Source organism: Puma concolor, chromosome D1 (assembly GCF_028749965.1).
Source record: "Puma concolor isolate L17-30 chromosome D1, mPumCon1.1.hap2, whole genome shotgun sequence".
Classification (NCBI taxonomy): domain Eukaryota; kingdom Metazoa; phylum Chordata; class Mammalia; order Carnivora; family Felidae; genus Puma; species Puma concolor.
In genome coordinates this window covers 25644883-25664381 of record NC_141676.1, presented here as the reverse complement: position 1 = coordinate 25664381, position 19499 = coordinate 25644883, and the positions used below count along the sequence as shown (strand labels likewise).

General features: G+C 48.9%; 1 protein-coding gene across 7 annotated transcripts in view; it reads left to right on the top strand.

The window, feature by feature from the left end:
- PRR5L (proline rich 5 like) overlaps positions 1–7163 on the top strand; it is a 74761-nt gene extending 67598 nt beyond the window's left edge. For all 7 annotated transcript variants that reach the window (XM_086677670.1, XM_086677664.1, XM_086677667.1 and 4 more), the window contains one exon: positions 4370–7163. In XM_086677670.1, the coding sequence (XP_086533796.1) occupies positions 4370–4764 (395 nt within the window). In that variant the 3' untranslated portion in view covers positions 4765–7163. The remainder of the gene's footprint in view (positions 1–4369) is intronic.
- Positions 7164–19499: the final 12336 nt, after the last annotated feature.

Here is a 19499-nt window from a genome sequence, read left to right as displayed (position 1 = left end):
CAGCAGGCAGAAGGAAGAGTCCTAGGCCTCTCCCGTGAGTCATCAGCAGGGAACAGCCATAAGGAGAGAGGCAAGGCCAGAAGGAGCGGGGCCTCAGAAACCACAAGGGCTGCGCTTTGGCTGTGTGGCCTAGAGTCAGTTACTTGATGTCTCTGAGCTGCAGAGAGCCGAACACAGAGAAGGAAGATGCCAGCCTGTCTCAGGTCAGGGCCCAGGCAGAGCTGCTACCTGCTAGGATATGGTCCCCAGCTAGAGGCAGCCTGGCCCCCTTGGAATGCCTCCAGATGAGAAATTGTATGTGCCTCTCCCCGGACCGCATCCCGACCCTTGCCATGCTGCATAGTCATGCCTGATGATTTGTCAGTCTCCCCCTTAGACTGTTAGTTTGTCGAGGGCAGGGAACGTGTGGTTCCTCTTGTACCCCAGGCCCTGGCGTAGGTGTCTGCTCTGAGTGAGTGTGTGAGTGAATGTCTGGGTTCCATCCGTCAGTCACTCTGGAGCAGGCCCGTCCGAAATGACTCCTCTTCAAGACTTCTCCTCCTCTGACTCCTCTGAGAGCTCCTGCCTGTACCTCTGCCCTGTCATTCGTTGACCTTGTTCGTTTTTTTTTTATTCCAGTAGAGTTAGCATGCAGTGTTATATTAGTTTTAAGTGTACGATACAGTGATTCAACAATTCCATACTTGTTGACCTGGGTTTTTTTGTTTGTTTGTTTTATTTTTTTTTTAACGTTTATTCATTTTTTGATAGAGACAGAGTGTGAGTGGGGGAGGGGCAGAGAGAGAGGGAGACACAGAATCCGAAGCAGGCTCCAGGCTCTGGACTGACAGCACAGAGCCCGACACGGGGCTCGAACTCACGGACCGTGAGATCATGACCTGAGCTGAACTCGGACGTTTAACCGACTGAGCCACCTAGGTGCCCCCACTTGTTGATCTGGTTTTAACAGGTACTTGTGTGTAGGCTTCCCAGTGGGCATGCAGGAGCTCTGCCTTGAGGCCTGGGCTTGAATCCGGATTACACCGCTGACTGGCTGGAAAGTTATTTCACATCTTCACTTCAGGTTCCTTTTCTACAAAATGGTCAGAAGATGACCATGCCGGTGAGGCACCTCCTTTTTTGATACAGTATGCGGCACGTACTAGATGCTCATTGACCCAACCCCCCACCACATACATGCACATGTGCACACACACACACACACACACACACACACGTGCACTGGGCTTGGGCCCCTGAGGCGGGCCCCATGTCAGATTCACATTTCTCCCTCCCAGCAGCGACCACAGCGTTTTGCATGTTGCAGTTCAGAGCGTTTGGGGCAGGAGAGGGCAGATGTCATGGAGACCCCCTCCTCCATGTTGGCCACCCTCACTGTGGCTCCAGCTTGCAGCAGCAGCTAAAGTGGCCTCTCTTGTCTCTTCTGCCTGTTAACCGCCCCCCCCCCCCCCGCCCCCAGGACTTTGGGCTTCTTGGCTAACAATGTGGGAGAGAGACAGAGAACATCCAGGCACCCATCTGAAACACCCTTCCTGGCTCATTCTACTGGAGTAGGGCCCCTGGAAACGATCAAACAATCCTCATTTCCTCCAGAGATGCTGTGTGTGTCCCCCATCTATCCCCCATGCCCTCAACTTACCCTGTGTCCTGGGCCCAGCCCAGCCTTTGCTCTAGCTCTTTCCCCTTCCTGGATCTGCGTGTAGTAAATGCTCACCGAACAGTCTAGCCCGGTCTCCTGCCCAGATGGTTGAAGGTTTGGGCTACAACACAGATCTTTGCAACTGCCGGTCGTAGGTGCTTGTTTCTAATAGCAGGGGACGAATGGATGGTTTTCGAGGGCATTTTTTTAAGGATGGTTCTTTAATGGGATCCTTGCTTCTTGGTCGCTCTTTGCCACCTCATCTCTCCTTTTCATTCTTCCCCAAAGAGAAAGGCCGCTGAACTAGCCTCTCCCAGCCAGTAGCAGCCTCTTATTTGGCACCTCAGGGGACAGTGTTTGCTATTACCTGGCATCAGAGGGTGGGGGTGTGGGGGGGTCAGGCAGCAGTGGAACCCTGAGACACAATAGCACGCAGTGGGGGAAGTCTGGGCATGGCTGTTGAGAGCCTGTGAGAGTTGGGCTGAGCCTCAGTCTTCCTCATCTGAACAATGGGAATAATGAGAGTAGCCTTGGTGTTTCAAAGGGAGATTGGGACTCAGCAGTGAGAAAGTGGATGGGAACACAGTAAAATTCTACATATTACTTGGGTCTTGAGAAACAATTAGTTACCTGCCAAAGATTTCCTGTTGGGCTCAGAGCCAGCAGACTTGGTGACTCCAACCTAGGGCTTAAGATTTCATTCTCTTGTCGCTGCTTGTGCATATATGTGTATATAAGGACATGCAGAACCGTCCAGTGACAGGGGTCGCGGAGAGCTTTGCAGGGGACATGGCCCATCTCACTGTGATGCCCGTCTAGGAGCATGAGCTCCGGAAGTGACGACAGTGTGCGTCTGGGCCCTTCAGACCCACAGGAAGAGCCAAGAGTAAACTAAAGCAGAGTGGGCCGTGTGTCCCCAAGGACAGTCTCTGAGCAGCACTGTTTGCTTTCTCTTTAGGGACTAAGTCTTCCCCTCTGATCCTGCCAGTGTTCAGGAATAGCAGCCCTGTCACACTTCTCCATTGCGGCCTGCTGCATCCCCCTGCTGAGAGAGGGTGCTTTTGGGGGGGCCTTCGGGGTCTCAAGGACATGGGAGCTGTGGAAAGTCGTGATGGGAAAATGGGGTGAGTGGCTGGAAAGACGGGAGAAGTATGCCCCGGTAGAAAGAGAGAGGCTGAACAGAACCCACTTGGTCCTCAGCCCTCCATTCTCAGTCCTGTCTCTCGCTGGGGTCCTTCATCCCACTCGTCATACAGATGAAGGGCCCACGTGAGAGAAGAGATGGGCTGCCTCTCCAGGAGCGTGGGGAGGAGACCTCCCTGACACGGAGGGATGTAGGTTTGTCGTGATCCTGGCTTTCCTCACTTCTGGGCCCTCGGGCTCCAGCCCTGCATAATTCCTGCGGGGTGCATCTTCCTGGAGCACATCCCCCATCCTGCGCCATATCCCCGGGCTTGTCTGATCACCGATGGTTCCATCTGGCTTTCAGGGGCCCTCCTGCAGGACCAAGGGCCATCCGCCTGCTTGTGCACGTCCCCACTGTTTCATGCATACAGTGTTCGGCCAGGCTGGGGTCCGGTGGCGCACCTGTCTCGGCACCTTGCTCCGGCTGTTCCCACTGCTCAGGATGCTGTCACTCCTCCCTTCTGGGAGCTCTGCTACTCTGAAGACCGGCTCTGGGCTACATCCGCCCTGACACATGGATACACTTGTCCCTGCCTCTGAAGCCCATGCACTTGGCTTGTCCTTCCTTCCCTGGTGGTACTCAGCCTATTGTAGTTACGTGCATGTCGTGTGGGTGTCCGGGAAGAGCAGGGTCTGCAGGGAGGCCACCCTTAACTCCCCGCTGTACTGCGTTCTAGCGATGCGCACGTCGGTAAGTCATCACCTCTCTGATACTCCCGTTTTCTCATCTGTAAAGTGGGAGCCAATAAACCTATCATGACTTAAGCTCAGTTTTTAGGAGTCAAAAGATGAGTGCATGTCAAGGCCTAGCGTAGTTTCTAGAATGTGGGGAGAGCTCAAGCAGCAGTGGTTTGGTGATGATTCATGTCCAGCCCTCCTCTGTGTGTCTGGCTCCACGGGGCCATCCGTGGAGCCCAGCCCGTTCTTTGATGGTGCCAGAGGCTGTTGGAAGCGAGTAGGACGTGAACAGCACATAGGTCTCGGGCCAGTGGCCTGGTGGGAGGGGAGTGCTGTAGCCCTGGTCAAGATGATTTGGAGGACGTCCTATTCCCTAGCTTTAATAGCCAAGGCCCCCTTGGGTAAGCTGGACCTTAAGCTCCTGGGGCCTTTTCCACTTCATCTGTTGACACTGGGGAGGCCACTTCCTGCTCCACAGAGCTGGGCGTTTTCTTGTAGAAGCTGGTCCAGCCTGTGCCCAGGCCTTTGGAGGAGACCGGTTGAAAGGAGATTTAGGGCAAATGCAGTGAAGTTCAGGCAGCAGCTGAGAAGGAGGGGAGATCCCCTTGAAGCTAGTCTATCCCGGAAAGCCCTTTGGCGACCCCTACTACGGTGGGAATGTCAGCGGGGCAGTGTCGGGCGCACGCAGGTAAGGCTGCGAGGGAAGCAGGCAGACCTTTCCGGTTCCTCCCTTGCATCCAGCCGAACTGTGCCTGAACTGTTCCTGAAGGTGGAGCCACCACCTCCCTCTTCCCCCAAATTGATGAGTAGGCGCGGTTGGCCCTGTGTCCCTGGCAGTTACCGCCTTTGCTGGTTTTTGTCTTGCAGCGAGACGCCACTCCAGGGTCCGGCCTAAGGTGGCTGTCCTGAACTACGCCTCCCCAACGACCACCGTCAGCCGGCCGCCGAATGAGACGGCTCTGACCCCTCTGACGGAGCAAGAGGGGGAGGCCTACCTGGAGAAGTGTGGCAGCGTCCGAAGGCACACGGTGGCCAACGCCCACTCAGACATCCAGCTGCTGGCCATGACCACCATGATGCACTCAGGCTTAGGCGAGGAGCCTGGCGGTGAGGACAAGTGCCTGCTCCTGCCGCCCAGCTTCTCCCCACCCCACCGACAGTGCTCCAGTGAGCCCAACATCACCGACAGCCCTGATGAGCTGGAGGAGGTGACAGGGGGCAGCCAGGGGGACTCTGAGCTGAACTGTGCTTCCCTCGGCTGAATGCCCGCCTCTGGGACTTCCCAGCTCCGGCCTGGTCACCAACACGAGGACCGCCCCATCCCCAGGGGCTCACCAAGGGGCTCTTCCTGCGGGTGACACTGCCCGTGTCAGGCCTAGCCCAAGTGCCCTAGTGGAAATCCCGGGTGTGAACCTCTCTGTTTTTGTGACTGTGACCATCTCTTTGCAGCCACACAGACCCAACTGCCTAATGTTCCCTTTCTGCTTGCCTGACTCCAGACCCCCCCTCTCTGGGCTTTTCCCCCAGATAGTGGACTGTCCGACGCTCCCAATGATGTGGCCCAGGGCCCCTCTGGCGTTATGATAGCAGGAGGTCGGCTGAGCCACACACAAAGCCAGCAAGGATGCGTCGGCCTCTGGAGTTCCCCGTTAGGTTCTTGTGATGCGGGGCTCACAGGTGAGAACAGGTAGTGGAGGGGTGTCCTTCCCGCCTATTCTGTGGGGAGTGGAAGGAGGCAGCAGCCCGACCAAGCACGACTCTGGGAGTGTACCTTCCTTATTTTAGTTTCACAATTACTGGAAAGAGTTGCCCCCCTCACGCGGGTGAGGGCCATTCTCACCCGGATCCAGATCCTACCTGCCACCTTTGCCTTTTGGCCCAGGAGGGCTACGGGGCTGGGGAAGTCCCCTCTTTGACAAAGCCTCAGCATTTCCCTCTCAGGCCTCCCCACCAAGCTCAAGGAACTAACCTCCTGGGTGGAGTAGCTGGTGCCTTCATTCCTCTTTCATTTCAGACACTGACCATTTTCCTGTTGTGGGTGAGGGGCCAGCTGATAACCAACCAATTAGTCTGTTCCTGGATTTGACTTGAATTTTGTAAATATGCATCGTTTCAAAAGGAAGTGTTTGCAAATATTTGCACGTAGGATCTTGCACTGCTCATTTCCAGTGGGGTGTGTCCTCAAACTAGAAAATAGCCCCCCCTAGGAAAGGAGCCTGGAAGTTGTTCAGGGCGCAGGGGATCCGTGGTGGGCAGGGCTCATCAGCTGCTGAGTGCCGGAAGCCACTGGACTTGAATCCAGAACGGCCTGTGTTTGTGAGTTTCACGGTTGACAGCACTGAGGCTGGGAGCCTCACTTTGCCCCGTGAGCAGAGGGTGGCAGCAAATGGAATGTCTCAATGCTTCACCATAGAGGGAGATGGGGGAAATGTGGGCAGGACCTTTTGGAGAGATGTTCATTCCCTGTGATTAAAGAAATGCCAGAAGTGCCTGGAATTTCTAACATCTGAGCTCTCAAAATGCTCTTTGGGGCAGCAGGCTTTGGTACTGTGCTGAATCCTTAACACTGCTCCCCCAGGTCTGGGCTTTTGATCCACCTAGAACCCCTGTTCTTCTCTTTGTATCTGCCTGTTGGCCTCACTGATAACACATCCAGAAAAGCGAGGAGGATCCTCTGGACCCTTCTGGCACCTTTTAGGTGTGCTGTTGGTCTTTGGAAACTGTTTATGAAATCTCAGAGACAGGAGCCAGCTTGGCCTCCAATACAGCAGGAGGAGGCTGGGAGAGGACAAGGACAGTGTAAGCTGCCAGCAGGGGAAGAGGCCTAAGCACGTCGAAGCCTCGATGGCACATCCCTTCTGGGTGAAGACCTGGAACGTGACCAGAGTCCTGCTTTTTTGATGGCTTCTGATTTGGAAACTTTAAGAAGTTGTCTCATTTTTATCCTTCTAAGAGAGGGTGGAAGAGAAGTGTCCAAAGGAGGTCTTCTGAGAATTTCAAACAAAAAATTGTCTCTGTGTATGTGTTGGATAAAGTCCACAAATTGACTAACGTGCGTTAGCAAATAGAACGTCAGTAAGTAACAACATGATGATTTATTTAACTGATGGTGTGTGTCCTTACTGGTACACTTGGCACTTGGGACTAGTATTTATTGATCCAGGCAAGGTAATTAATCAGGCTTGGGTTTGCTTTTTAGTTTACAACGTTCAAGATCTATATGCTTTTAAATGCCTTGTCCGTATACTAAATGCCCCTGATGAGGACAGCAGTCATCGGTTAAACATGTCAGCTCTTAGGATGAGAATGGGAGTGTCAGTCCAGACCCACTGTACTTGCTTGCTGATGACTGTTAGCCAGTTTACAACTTCACCTTCGATGTACCTGCCTGATCTCGTACTGTAAATATTTCAGACTACACACACCATTTTGTTGATGCTTATGGGCATTTTAGCCATCTGAGCTACGGCAAGAGTGATGGCTGCAGTGTTTGCAACCACTTTTTTGCCCCTTTAGAAGATGAAGCTAGAATCTTCCAGTGGCTGAGTTCTAATGACAGGAAGCTAACACAACTCGGAGCTCTGAGTGAGCTCACAAACCAAAAACCTTTCATGTTGCCTGTTTCCAAAATAGATTCAATAAACGTCATTTTGTACACGTCCTCCCTGTCCCCATGCTGTGTGGCCGGACTGAATCTGCAAGCGCCACCGCCCCCAGCTCTTCATGCATCCTGTCCTCACCCTCTCTGTGCCGGCTTCCACTCCAGGATTAGGCAGCAGCCTGACCTCAGCCAGTGTCCCCTGGGTTTTGTTTGCCCTCCTCAGCTGGATCGGCAAGTCATTTCCTGGAGGGGCGGCCTGTCTGCGGAGCTTGGAAAACTCTGAACAAAGTCTGGGAAGGCAAGGCCTCTTCTGAAACCAGTTTGGGCTCTTCCCGAGCCTTTAACCTAGAGGGGGACACTTAACCGTGTCTGTTCACGGACTCTCTCGTCATATGCTCCCCTCCGATCTGTTTGGCAGAGGGAATCCATAATATTTTACTCTCTGCGTATGTTTTCCTAGGAGGGCTGGAGCAGAGCTGGACTGAGATTGAAGGCTGATTAGTAAGAGCATTCAAAGAGGTGGGACCTGAGCTGAGCATCCCGGGGGAGGGTGGGGGGTTGGGGGTGGGGGGGAGTGCATGTACATTTGTGTTGAGCCTTCAGAGGCTATGTGGTGGGAAAGAGCTGCTGTATGTTGTGCCTTGGCAGATCTCTGGTCATGTCACTGGTGCACCGTCACACTCTCTCATCTATCCACCAGGAGTTTGTGGAGCAGCCACTGTGTCATAGGCACTTGCTTTGGAGCTGGGGGTGCGGTGATGGACAGCCAGGCAAGGTGCCCGCCCTCCTGGAGACAGTCTAATGGGGGAAGGTGGGCAATCGGTTCAACACAGGCGTTTCAAATAACAAAAGACACCGGAAGAAATCAAATGCAAACCTCAGTGGCTGGGGGGTGCGATGAGAGGGCAATCCTGGGTGAGGTGGCTAGAGAAGTTCTCTCTAAAACGCCCAGCGTTATGATCTGCTTGTGTTTCCTGTCACTGCCATCACAAATGGCCGCCAATGGCAATGGCGTTGAGTGGCTGAAAACAACACACAGTTATCGCCTCACGGGACTGGAAGTCTGACATGGGTCTCACTGGGCTAAGATCCACGTGTCGGTAGGGCTGCGGCCCTGGCTGGAGGCTCTGGGGGAGAATCCGTCCCCTCGCCTTTGCCAGCTTCTGGAAGCCGCCTGCATGCCTGGGCTCATGGGCCACCTCCTGAGGTTTCCAGGCCATCGACGGTGGCCCTGGGATTCCATTGCCCACCCTCCCCGAGATGACACAGCATAACCTCCATCTCGAGATGTCATGGGCACTGTTTCCACTGCCTGCCTGCCTGTCCCAGCAGGAGAAGGGCCACCACAGAGTGTGCTGGGGACCCTACAAAGATGAGACTGTAGTGGGCGGGCAGGTGCCTTGGCCCAGACTCCCACGCCAACCATGATTCTGGAGTCTCTTGCTCCAACCTTTCTCTGATTTCTAATCTCATTTGCTTGTCAAGCCTTCATCCTCCCCCGTTGGACTCCTCCAACTGGGTACTCCCTGTATCTGTCTCCAGATTCCATCTCTCCCCATGCACGTCCCCAGCAGATTTTTCTAAAACGTAGTTAAAACTTCTCCCTGGCTTCCAATAAAATCCACACACTGGAACGTGACTTTAAAGTCCTTCCCAAGCTGGCCCTCCTCTGCCTTCCCGGCCTCCTTTGCTGCCCCCTGACTCCCTCCCTGTGAGGCGTCAGTCTCACTGGATGGTTCGTTGTCTTGGAAGGCGTCCTCCACGTGCACGCACCCCACCTTGTTCCTGCTGCCCCCACACCCCGGGCGCCCTGCCCACTGCTTCTCTGGGTAGACACTTCTGCCTCTACATGTGCAGGTGCCTCCCCAGGAAGGCAAGGATACGCGGGACTTGTGTTTGCATGCCTAGGGCTTAGCAATACAGAGAGAGTTCTAAGTCAGGTGCACTGGACAGTGAGGTGGTGGTAATTCTGACCGCCACTCCTTCCCTCCCACGTATTCGTACAGAAGCCCTTCATCCCCTTTCCTTTCTCTGTAGGCAGAGACGTTCCCCATGCCGCTCTCTAGAACCATGTTCCAGCTGAGGCTACGTGGCCCGGTGACCCGTGGACGCCGCTGGGGGCCAGGACCAGGCCCTTCCCTGCGGCCCCTCCCCTTCCTGCTCCAGCCATTGGCTGCCGGTCCCTGTGGAGCTCTCGGACCCTGTCCATCAGGCTGCTGCTTTGCTCCCGAGCCAGCTGCTTCCTTCCTCGCCTGTCCCCTTTCTGTCTGTGCTGAGAGATTCCTTCAGGGCCTGAAACGTGTGCTTATTGTTGGCGGGAGGCCATCTCTTTGAAGTTCTCCTGCCAAGAAGTGAGCGGGAGTATTCCTGGCCCGTGTGCTCAGGCAAGGACCTCCCGGCCCTAACCCAAGAAAGGCCCAACACGAGGGAGCTTCAGACTCTGCCCCGGTGTGCCAAGCACTATGCTGATCCCCACAGCAACTGTGCGCGGCAGGTATCTCCCCCATTTTGCAGATGGGAAAACCGAGGCTTGGGTTCTCCTGCCCCACGTCCAGTGGCCATCCTTCCTGTGTTCCATGAGGTGTCCTGGCTTGGTAGAGGATGAAGAGGCAGAACAGCTAAGCCAGGGGCACATTCCCTCAGCCCGCTACACAGTGGGATGGTTTCAGCGTTTCCAGAGAGCCGAGAAACAAAGCTGCCTCTCTTGCTTTTCTCCAGCCACTTCTAGAAAACCTTGTGGGGGAGGGGAGGGGGGGGGGAGGGGGATTCTGCCGTCCTGAACAGCTGATTTCCTGTGCAGGAAAGATGGCAGTGGGTTGTTTTTGTTTAAAAATTAGGAAGTTTAAATTTGGATTTAAAAGTAATATTGTAATAAGTTTAATAATTAGTATTCATTTAATAAATAATTCAGGTAATAATGTCTTCAGAGTCCATATTCAACTTAAGATACAAATTTAAAAGTCTTAGGCTTTTAAGTTTAACTCACAAATTTTATTATTCTGTTTATAAGTCTAGCAGATTTTAGCATTAATTTTGGAGGAGCCTTTGAATAATGCTTTGCTCCCATTTACAAGCCTAGCTCAGCGCTTCAAACACTTCTAAATACATTTATAAATTTAATATTTCTTTTTTAAGTACTTCACTTTTTCTGACGGCATACAAAATCTTCCCCAATCCTAAATTCTTATAGAAACTCAAAAGTTAAACTTATGACTAAGGGAAACTTTAAATGTTTTTATACTCTATTTACGCTTAGAAGACATCATTAAAAAAAAAAAAACACACAAGTCTTAATTAATTACTCAATTATACATTTTAAAGTGGAATTATAAAACTGTCCCTGAACAGGGCCTTATTCTCTTAAATATCATGTGTCTAAAATACCAAATATGCACAGATTCCTTCCTAACACAAAAGTGTTAGTGCTCTAGCTTGTTTTCTTTTAAATCTTCCTACACTTGAGTCTAAATCTTCTTGGTATGTTGGTTGTTAAGCTGTCGTCTCTCAGCTTCCATTCTTTTCTGTATTTTGGGATGCTGGGGCTGGAAATCTAAAACCACATTTCTGCTTTGTCGGCTGGGTTCCTGTTAGGCTCTGCCTGCAGGGGGCGCTGGAGGGCGTCTGGGCAGCCAGGGAAAGAGAAGACACAGACTTACCCCAGTCTCCTGCCTTTGTCAACATGGCTGGTCCAATGGCAGTGGCTAGGATCAGCCTCAAGTTTTCCTCGCTCTCAGAAGCAGCCTCAGACGTGTCCCTTCAGAGGCAGCAGCGCCAGCCGGCCTGGGCCCCTCCTCTAGCCCTTTCAACGTCGACCATCCCCACCTCCGCCTTTTGTGTCCCGGCTCCTAAGGGTGGTTGCTGCTCCCTGTACTCACCACATCTGCGATTCCCCCGTGTCTCCTCTTTGCCATCTGACTTGTCCAATACCCGATGAACAATTTTTTGTGTGTTAAATTCTCCGTTTGGATGTTGGCGTGGCTTTTGCCCCATGATAGACCCTGACTGATAAACCACTCACTAAAGAAGACACTGATCCTCTCAGTTAACCCAGGTTACTCATGACCGGAAATTTCCTTTGGGTATGCGATCCAAGCCACAGACACACACAGCGATTCTTGGTCGCCCTGACCTAAGGACACCACGACATCTTTTCAGGTAACTTTGGTGACTGTTCCTCTGCATCCTTGAGTTTACTGGTGAAGCATATTTGACTCTTGTCAGAATCCCCAAGAGATACTGGATGCTATTTCTGGTGGCTTACTCAGTGACTTCATAACCCTAAGAGAAGTGATCTAGTAGGCAATTGCCTTACCCAGTTGCCTCGTTCTTTGGTCTCCCTTCGGAAATATGACCCTCTCACCCAGCCACTCATTAAATTCGTTCTCATTTTCCATGATCTTTTGGCCTAGGTCTGGTCCTCTGAGAAGAATCCTAAACAATATAAATACGCTCCTGAATTCTTGCATGTTCTCAGGGCCGCATAACTTAACAGATGCCTAACCTTCAGTCTGAGATGAATGAAACATCTCAGATAGCTTTGTCTGGGAGCCAACTTACGAGGCCATCTCCCTCCCCGTTGACTGAACTAGGATCAAGTCAGTTGTCTGCCAACGGAAACTTCTGGTGTCCACTCTAAGGCAGTGGTGAGAAGGGCTTAATAGATGAAAGTACGGTAACACTTCTGCTTCTGGCCAGAGGGCAATGGCTTGTATCAGATTAATCTTTCTGTCAAAACAATTATAAAAGCTGGACACAATATGTAGGATAACCGTTTGAAGGAACTGGAGAGCACTGGGTGCAAGTCCACGTGGCTATGATCCCTGAGAGAAGCAAAATGCACAGTCATCCTGGTTTTTCCCAAAGGCATTTTCCCAGATCACGGGCGGGGTGGGGAGGGGAGGAGTGGGTGATAGCCGAGAACTGCAGTCTTACTGGGCTGAGATCAGAGGTGAAGGCTGCCAGAGGAGCTGGAACTCGAAGGGAGAAAGATGGAGAGGAGCAAATGAAAAATCTGCAAACGTGTTTCCCTCAAGTTATTGTCTGACTCCTAAGCTGAGCATGCAGGGAGAATTCCAGGGAACCAGCTGAGAACAGAAGCTGGGAACTAAAGAGCTGAACGGATTTCACCTGCTGCATAATGCCGAGGAGCCAGAGGCCTGAGTCCCACTGAGGGGGAGGAGCTTTGGCAAACCTCCTGGACTTTTGGTTGAGAACCCAGGAAGGAAACACGGTAGCAAATGGTAGACGTAAACACAAGTACAGCAGTAATTACATTAAATGTAAATGGGCTAAAGACTCCAATGAAAAGATGAAGATGGTCACATCAGATTAAAAAATAACAATAGGCTGCTTATAAGAGACATAACTTCAAATATTGAGACACAGAAATATTGAAAATTTAAAAGATGGAAAAACATATACCATGTAAACACTAACTAAAGAAATTTGGTGTTGTTAATTTAGAGTCATGTATATTTCTTTTTTTTTTTAAGTTTATTTATTTTGAGAGAGAAAGAGTGCATGTTCATGTGAGTGGGGGGGAGGTAGAGAACAAGAGGGAGAGAGAGAATCCCAGACTCCTCACTGCTGCCAGTGCAAGCCTGACTCCGGGCTCGATCCCATGAAATTGACCTGCGCTGAAACCAAGAGTCAGACACTGAATTGACTGAGCCACTCATGCGCCTCTAGAGTCATGCATATTTCATAAAAGGATGATTCAATAAATGATAATACATTATCGTTTATTGGTTATCAACTATATGCCAAGTACCACAAGTATTTCATTCATTGTTGTGTGTAATCATCTGAATGATTTTATGAAGTAAATTTTATCATCCCCATTAGACCAGGAAATTGAAGCTCAGAGAGACAACCATTTTCCTAAGGTCACACAGCTAGAAAATGGTAGCGAAGATTCAAACCTAGTTCTGTCTGACCTCTTGCCAATGGGCTTGAGTCACAGCTCTGCTGCCTGTGGTGTGCTTTCTCGAACCAGTTGGAGAGGGCCCCTGAGGGCGCAGGAGACCATTTCAACACAAGCGGACTGTGGGTACTGCTGGGACGCTGGACTGGAAAGCCTTCAAGAACTAAGACCCTTAGATTTTCTGTCACACACTCTCACACTTCACGAATGCACTGCTCTTCTATACACATGGTCTCCAAGCGGTACAGAGACTTTCCAATTCATGGGCTACTGCAGCCTGATTCTTTGAATTTCTCAGTCCAAAATCTCGAGAACCTTGTGTAGTTTAAGAATCATGTATCCACTCCCGATTTGATCAGCTGCCTGCTGCTCAGGAGCGCCTTCTTATCTGGTTTTAGGTTTCGAGCTTTTCAATCCTTTGGAGTTGAAGGGGAGGGTTCGGCAGTTCTTAAGAGGAGAGACTCACCTACTCCATGATGAAGTCATGCGTTTGTGGGTGGGTGGGAATCAGAGTCGAAAACCCCCAGAGAATCCTTCCCAAGACACCGCTAGCTCTGGTCTTCACCTAAAACACAAAGATGCCTGGCGGGGGGGGGGGGGGGGGGCCAGATAGCAGGATCAGGCAGAAGAGGCTGGGGGAGCCCCAAGAGAGAGTGGGGGACAGATGGGCCCATCGTTAGGGTGGGAGGGGAAGCTGGAGGCAGCCATGAAATGAAGCATTCTCTGAGGTGGGCAGTCTGGGCTGCAGCCCTCTCTGCCCTCAAGCTCCAGGGGTATTTCCCTCAGAGAGTATTGTCACCAGTTGCCACTTCCCTTACTACCTGGGCAGGCGCATCTGGAAAAGCCTACAGAGAAAACAGGCTGAAGTTTGGGGCATAATGTGCTGTGGTGATGGATAGTCAGGATGACGTAGGGGCCCCAAGTGTCTTCTAAGCTCCTGGGACTCCAAGGATAATTCTGTAGCAAGTAATTACAACATTTAGTACTTATTCAGGACCTGCTATGGCCAGGTGCTAGTGTAGTCTTTGCTCTCTATTATCTCATTTATTTTTAAATGTTTTTTTTAATGTTTATTTCTGAGACAGAGACAAAGCATGTGGGGGGGAGGGGCAGAGAGAGAGGGAGACACAGAATCCGAAGCAGGCTCCAGGCTCCTAGTTGTCAGCTTAGAGCCTGAAGCAAGGCTTGAACTCATGAACTGTGAGATCATGACCTGAGTCAAAGTTGGAAGCTCAACTGACTGAGCCACCCAGATGCCCCTCTATTATCTCATTTAAACCTTAGAACAACCCAGAAGGGTAGACACCATTATTATTCACATTCTACATATAAAGAAGCTGAAGCACAGAGAAGGTAAATAACTTGCCCCCGAGGCCAGGGAGCTAGAAACTGGCAACAGCAGAATGTGAACTCAGGTTGTCCAGCTCCAGAGGCCTTGCTTGTAACCGTGATACGCTCTTCCTCTACTCTTTGGAAAATGTAACCTAAATTACCAAGCAGAGGGCAGCGGGGTGGCTCAGTAGGCTCAGAGTGTCCGACTTCGGCTCAGGTCATGATCCCATGGTTGGTGGGTTGGAGCCCCGTGTTGGGTTCTGCACTGACAGGGAGGAGCCTCCTTGAGATTCTGTCTGTCTCCCTCTGTCCCTCCTTCTCCCCCTGCCCCTCCTCTCCTCTGCTTACAGGATCTCTCAAAAAAAAAAAAAAAAAAAAAAAAAGGTTTAAATTACCAAGGAGAATTACAGTCACTGAGAAAAGCAAGAGCTTGCCGGGCAGCCCCTTGGAACTCCTGGTTTCCCATAGGGAAGTTGTTCTACTTGAGGGAAGTTCCCTCTGTGAGGCTCCCCACCCGTGTGTGTGAGGCACATTGAGGCTAGGCCTCCAAAACCTGCCGCCTGAGAGCCAGTGAGCACATGGGAGGGGGCCGAGTCCACAGACAATCCAGACAGACCTCTGTCTCCTCTGTCACCCTCATGTCACTGCTGTCAGTCAGACCTTTGTCGATGCCCAGCAAAATGAGCTGGGTGACCCTTCACAAGTTACTTAACCTTTCTTCTCTTCTGTGAAATGCAGCTAATTATGCCTGTCTTGCAGGATTCGAGAAAAATGATATCTAGACATATGCATATGCATACACACCCATATATACACACATATGTGGGTATATATACACACATGCATATGTGTGTGCATAGGGCATAGAAAAGGTTTAGGCTGTCTCTGGGTTAGGTGAAACCATGACTATTCTTGGCAGCCATCATGTGTAATAACCAGAAACTAGAAGCAACCTACACATCTGTCGACTGATGAGCGGGTAGATAAATGAGGTGTATCCACACACTCAAGTTCTATTTGGCACTGAAAAAGGAACAAACTATGGATGCGTGCTACGTCACGGACAGCCTTCAAAAATGTGACGCTGGGTAAAAGAAGGCAGACCCAGAGCGCCACATTTGTGTGACTCCATGTATACGTAATGTGCAGAAAAGGCAAATGTTTAGAGAGAGAAGGTAGATCGGTGGTTGCCCTGGGGGTGGAGTGGGAATGGGCACGAGGGATCCTGCACAGAGATGAAAACTCCCTAAAACTGATTGATGATGCTGCTGCATCACTGGGTAAAGTTACAAAAAGCGACCTGAACTGTACCTCTGAGGTTGCGGGGGGTTCTTTTTTTTTTTTATTGTGGCAAATGTACAGAGCCTGAACTTCGCCACTCTGATAACTTTGGGATGTACACTTCGCTGGCATTAAGTACGTGCGCATCGTTGTACAGCCATCACTGACATCCACCCTCGGAACGTTTTCATCCTCCCCAACTGAAACTCTGTCCCAGTCAAGCAGAAACCCCCCTCTCAGCTCCCCACGGTCCCTTACTCTCTTTGAATCTGACTAGTCTAGACCCCTCAGGTCAGTGGAATCACACGGTATTTGTCCTTTGTGACTGCCTTCCTTTGCTTAGAATAACGTCTTCAGGGTTCATCTATGTTGTCGCACGTGTCAAATTATCCTTCCTTATTAAGGCTGAGTACTATTCCACTGTATGTATAGACCACATCTCGTTTATCCAGTCATCCAGTGATGAACACTTGTGTGTTTCCACCTTTTGACTAGTGTGAATAATACTGCTGGGAACATTGGTGTATAAATATCTTGACATGCGTGGACTTTATGATACGTAGCACATATCTCAATAAAGTTATTTTAAAATAAAACTTTGTTTTCTGTCTCTCTCTCTCAAAGATCAACAAACTATAAAAAAATTTTAAGAATTTATTGTTGTCAAAACTTAAAGAGCCAATAGATGGTAGGTGCTGTTATTATCAATAACTTAAGGAATGGTAAATTTGACCAATAAAGCAAGTTTTAAGAAAATAATGAAAAAGATACGCTCTTGGTTTTTTCAAAAAGGAAAAACACGAAAAAGTACAAAGAAAAAAATCTCGGTAATCTCACGTAGAGAAAAGCTGCTGGAAGGTTACTTTACAAAAATTACTAAATTTTAATTTTACCTGAAATTAGTAGAAGGAACTGAAATGAAATGAAATACTGCTGAACCTCAGAGGTTTACTCACAACAGAGATACATTCATTCCTAAACTAGCCCTCTAAAGGCAAAAGAAGCTATGGAAAAATATGGAGGTTGAGTTGGGACACGCGGTATTTGCATTCCGGTTCATGTTTCTTGAAGCTGAAAGTTTAATTGTTCACCCGAGGTGAACAATTGTTTTGTAAAAATCAGAGGATATTTTTCATGTTTAAGCAAATAAAGTGCCTGAATTTTTAGATTAAAAACAAAAGAACAAAGCTGAAAACCCTAGCAGGCTGTTCAGAGAGACTTCTAAGAAATTATTAGGGAATGACGAAGTCGTAAGCCAGATAACTAGAAAGAGGACCAAACAGTTTATTTACAAAACAAGAGGAAGTGATTGTGGCTGGTGTCTGAAATAAATCCAAGAAGGCTGTACGTGAATTCTGAATATCAGTTTTCTCCTCCCTCTGAATCAAGCGTTTCTTGTGTTTGAATAGATCTGCTCTAGCCTGAATTTTCTCTCTGCTCCTCTGGGAGCAGAGTCCACACATTTCATATTGTGTTGTCTTCGTTCACTGTAAAAAAGAAGTGTTTAAAACTTGGAAATAAGGCAAAAAGTTGGGCCGCAAGTCCTTTCAAAGTCCTACTGGGGAATTGTTTAACTAAGTCACCCCAGGATTATTTAATTTTCTAGCACAATATGTCTGTGTTTGACTTTGGTATTTATTGTTTGGTGATAGCCAGATACTGCGAAGTTATGGGTTAATTTGTATTTTTCTATCTGGTAGGAAAGATAGCCCCAAAGGTTACGGTTGTATTAGCCTGCAGGATATTAACTAGTTTTTTGTTTTTTTTTTTTTTTAACCTAGCAATCTTATTCTCACATTCTTTGCTTTTGAAATGCTTTCCCTGGGAGATTATATCAACTCTTTTTCCTCAAATGCTCTTGGAATCAGCTTTGCCATCTATTGGTTCTGTTGTAAATTTATGAACTGAACAAAACCTTTGACACGTGTCCATCCTATATTTGAATGAGAGCCATGATTTTACCATTTTAACAATTATACTTTGATATAGCTGACCAACCTCAGCTCATTCTCTCTCCGGCCTCCTGTGATTACTTACTCTCTTGTTTTGCTGAAGAGTCACCTGGGAGCCTATTTAGAATGCAGATTACCTTGCCCACTACTCATTCTAATTCTAGGGTTTGGCATGGGGTCTAATGATATGCATTTTCACAAGCACCCCAGGAGACTCTGAGGCCCTTGATCAGAGATCCGACCCTTTGAGAAAGCCCCCCAGTAACCTGGGTAGGGGGTGATGGCCCTAAGGCCATCTTGGTTTTCACAGTTCAGAGTGGCCAGAAAAGGCTGGGCTTAAACGTCTAGGCCTTGGGATGGACTGGAGTCCAACAGTCCATTTTCCTAAACTTCAACCTGAAGACGGTAGTCGATCTCAGACGTTCTACCCATTGGCTGTATCACAGTGAGGATGACCAGGAATCCCTATATGAAAGTTGAACCTTGACAAATTGCCAATATTCATCTCTTCTAGTGACCTTACAAAAACAGCAGGTTTGTAGGGGCCAACCTAATAACTCCTAAGGTGTTTCCAATATGAAGCTAATTTGGCAACTAAGTTGTGACTATAATAATCGGGACATGGAATTTCCAATATTTGGGGAAATTGCTTTGTAGTTTCATCAAAGTAGGAAAAAAAAAAAGACTCTCCTACCAGAAAAATGCACAAAGTACAACTTTTTGCATACAATCTCTGAGAGATTTATGGACTCAAAAGTCCATGGTCACTCCTATTTTACAACTTTCTTTCTTAAGTCTGCAGTCTTTAGGGATGGAGCTTTGCTGCCCCCTACTGCTATGTGGTTCTTAAGCTGGGTTTGCTTGACTTGTGACTCTCCCAGTGTGGAGCTTTGTAGGAGCTACAACCAGCTGTCACCTCACTCCAGCTGTCAGAGTAGTCCACTTCTAGGTACAGGAACAGGTATTCCAGACATATTTACTTACAATTCACATGTTGCAATGAATTATTACTAGGACAGGGGTGGGGGAAATTTTGTGTTTTGATGAGACGCTGCATTATCCTGTCTAGAGTACACCCTTCATTCTGACTCTAAGGAAGCTATTTTTCAGCTCTGTCCTGTAGATAACTGAGAAAACGCAAAATAATTCTTGTTTTTAGAAGTGCAAATTATATCTTGTGGGGAGAGGTTCACTTGACATCCCTCCCCAGTGGAGGAAGAAGCTAGCTTTGCGTCCATTTGGACATTCATTTAAATATTCCTGGACTGTGTCTGTTCTTTGGATTCTGCTAGTTTTAACGTACACCTGGTTCCCTCATTTAAAATTAAATAAAAAATTTAACTTGTGTTCATTTGAGATCTGTAGGAGACAGACTCTCTTTTGAGAGGGCCAGGATCATATCAGAGATTAGAAGGGCTGGCCCTTCCCTTGAAGGCTCGCTCATAGTCTGATGAAGGAGACACTTAATGGTTGCCAGTAACTCTGACATAGCAGGAAGCAATCTGCCTCTCCTCTTTTCACCCTCCCTCCAGCCCCACTGTATTCAAACAGGTAGCACCCTACTAGGTGGAGAGAGATGGAATGCATATGAATTTGGCCTCCAATCTGGGCTATTTTAAATCCTCAGATCTTGACTCAAAAGACAAGTTGCATTCTGATGAACTCATCTGGGTTCTGGGGCTACATTTAAAAAAGAACAGAAAATATCAGAACGCATCAGATGGCATAAAAGCAAGTGTTTCAAATACCTTTTGTCACGGTTTAGTCAGGGTACATATTATTTATTCATCTTACCTCTATTATTTATCTTTTATCTATCTATATATCTATATCATTTACTGTGGTTCATGAGCCAAAACAACAAAAACAAAAAGCAAGCAAAAACACACAACAAAAACCGTTGCAAAA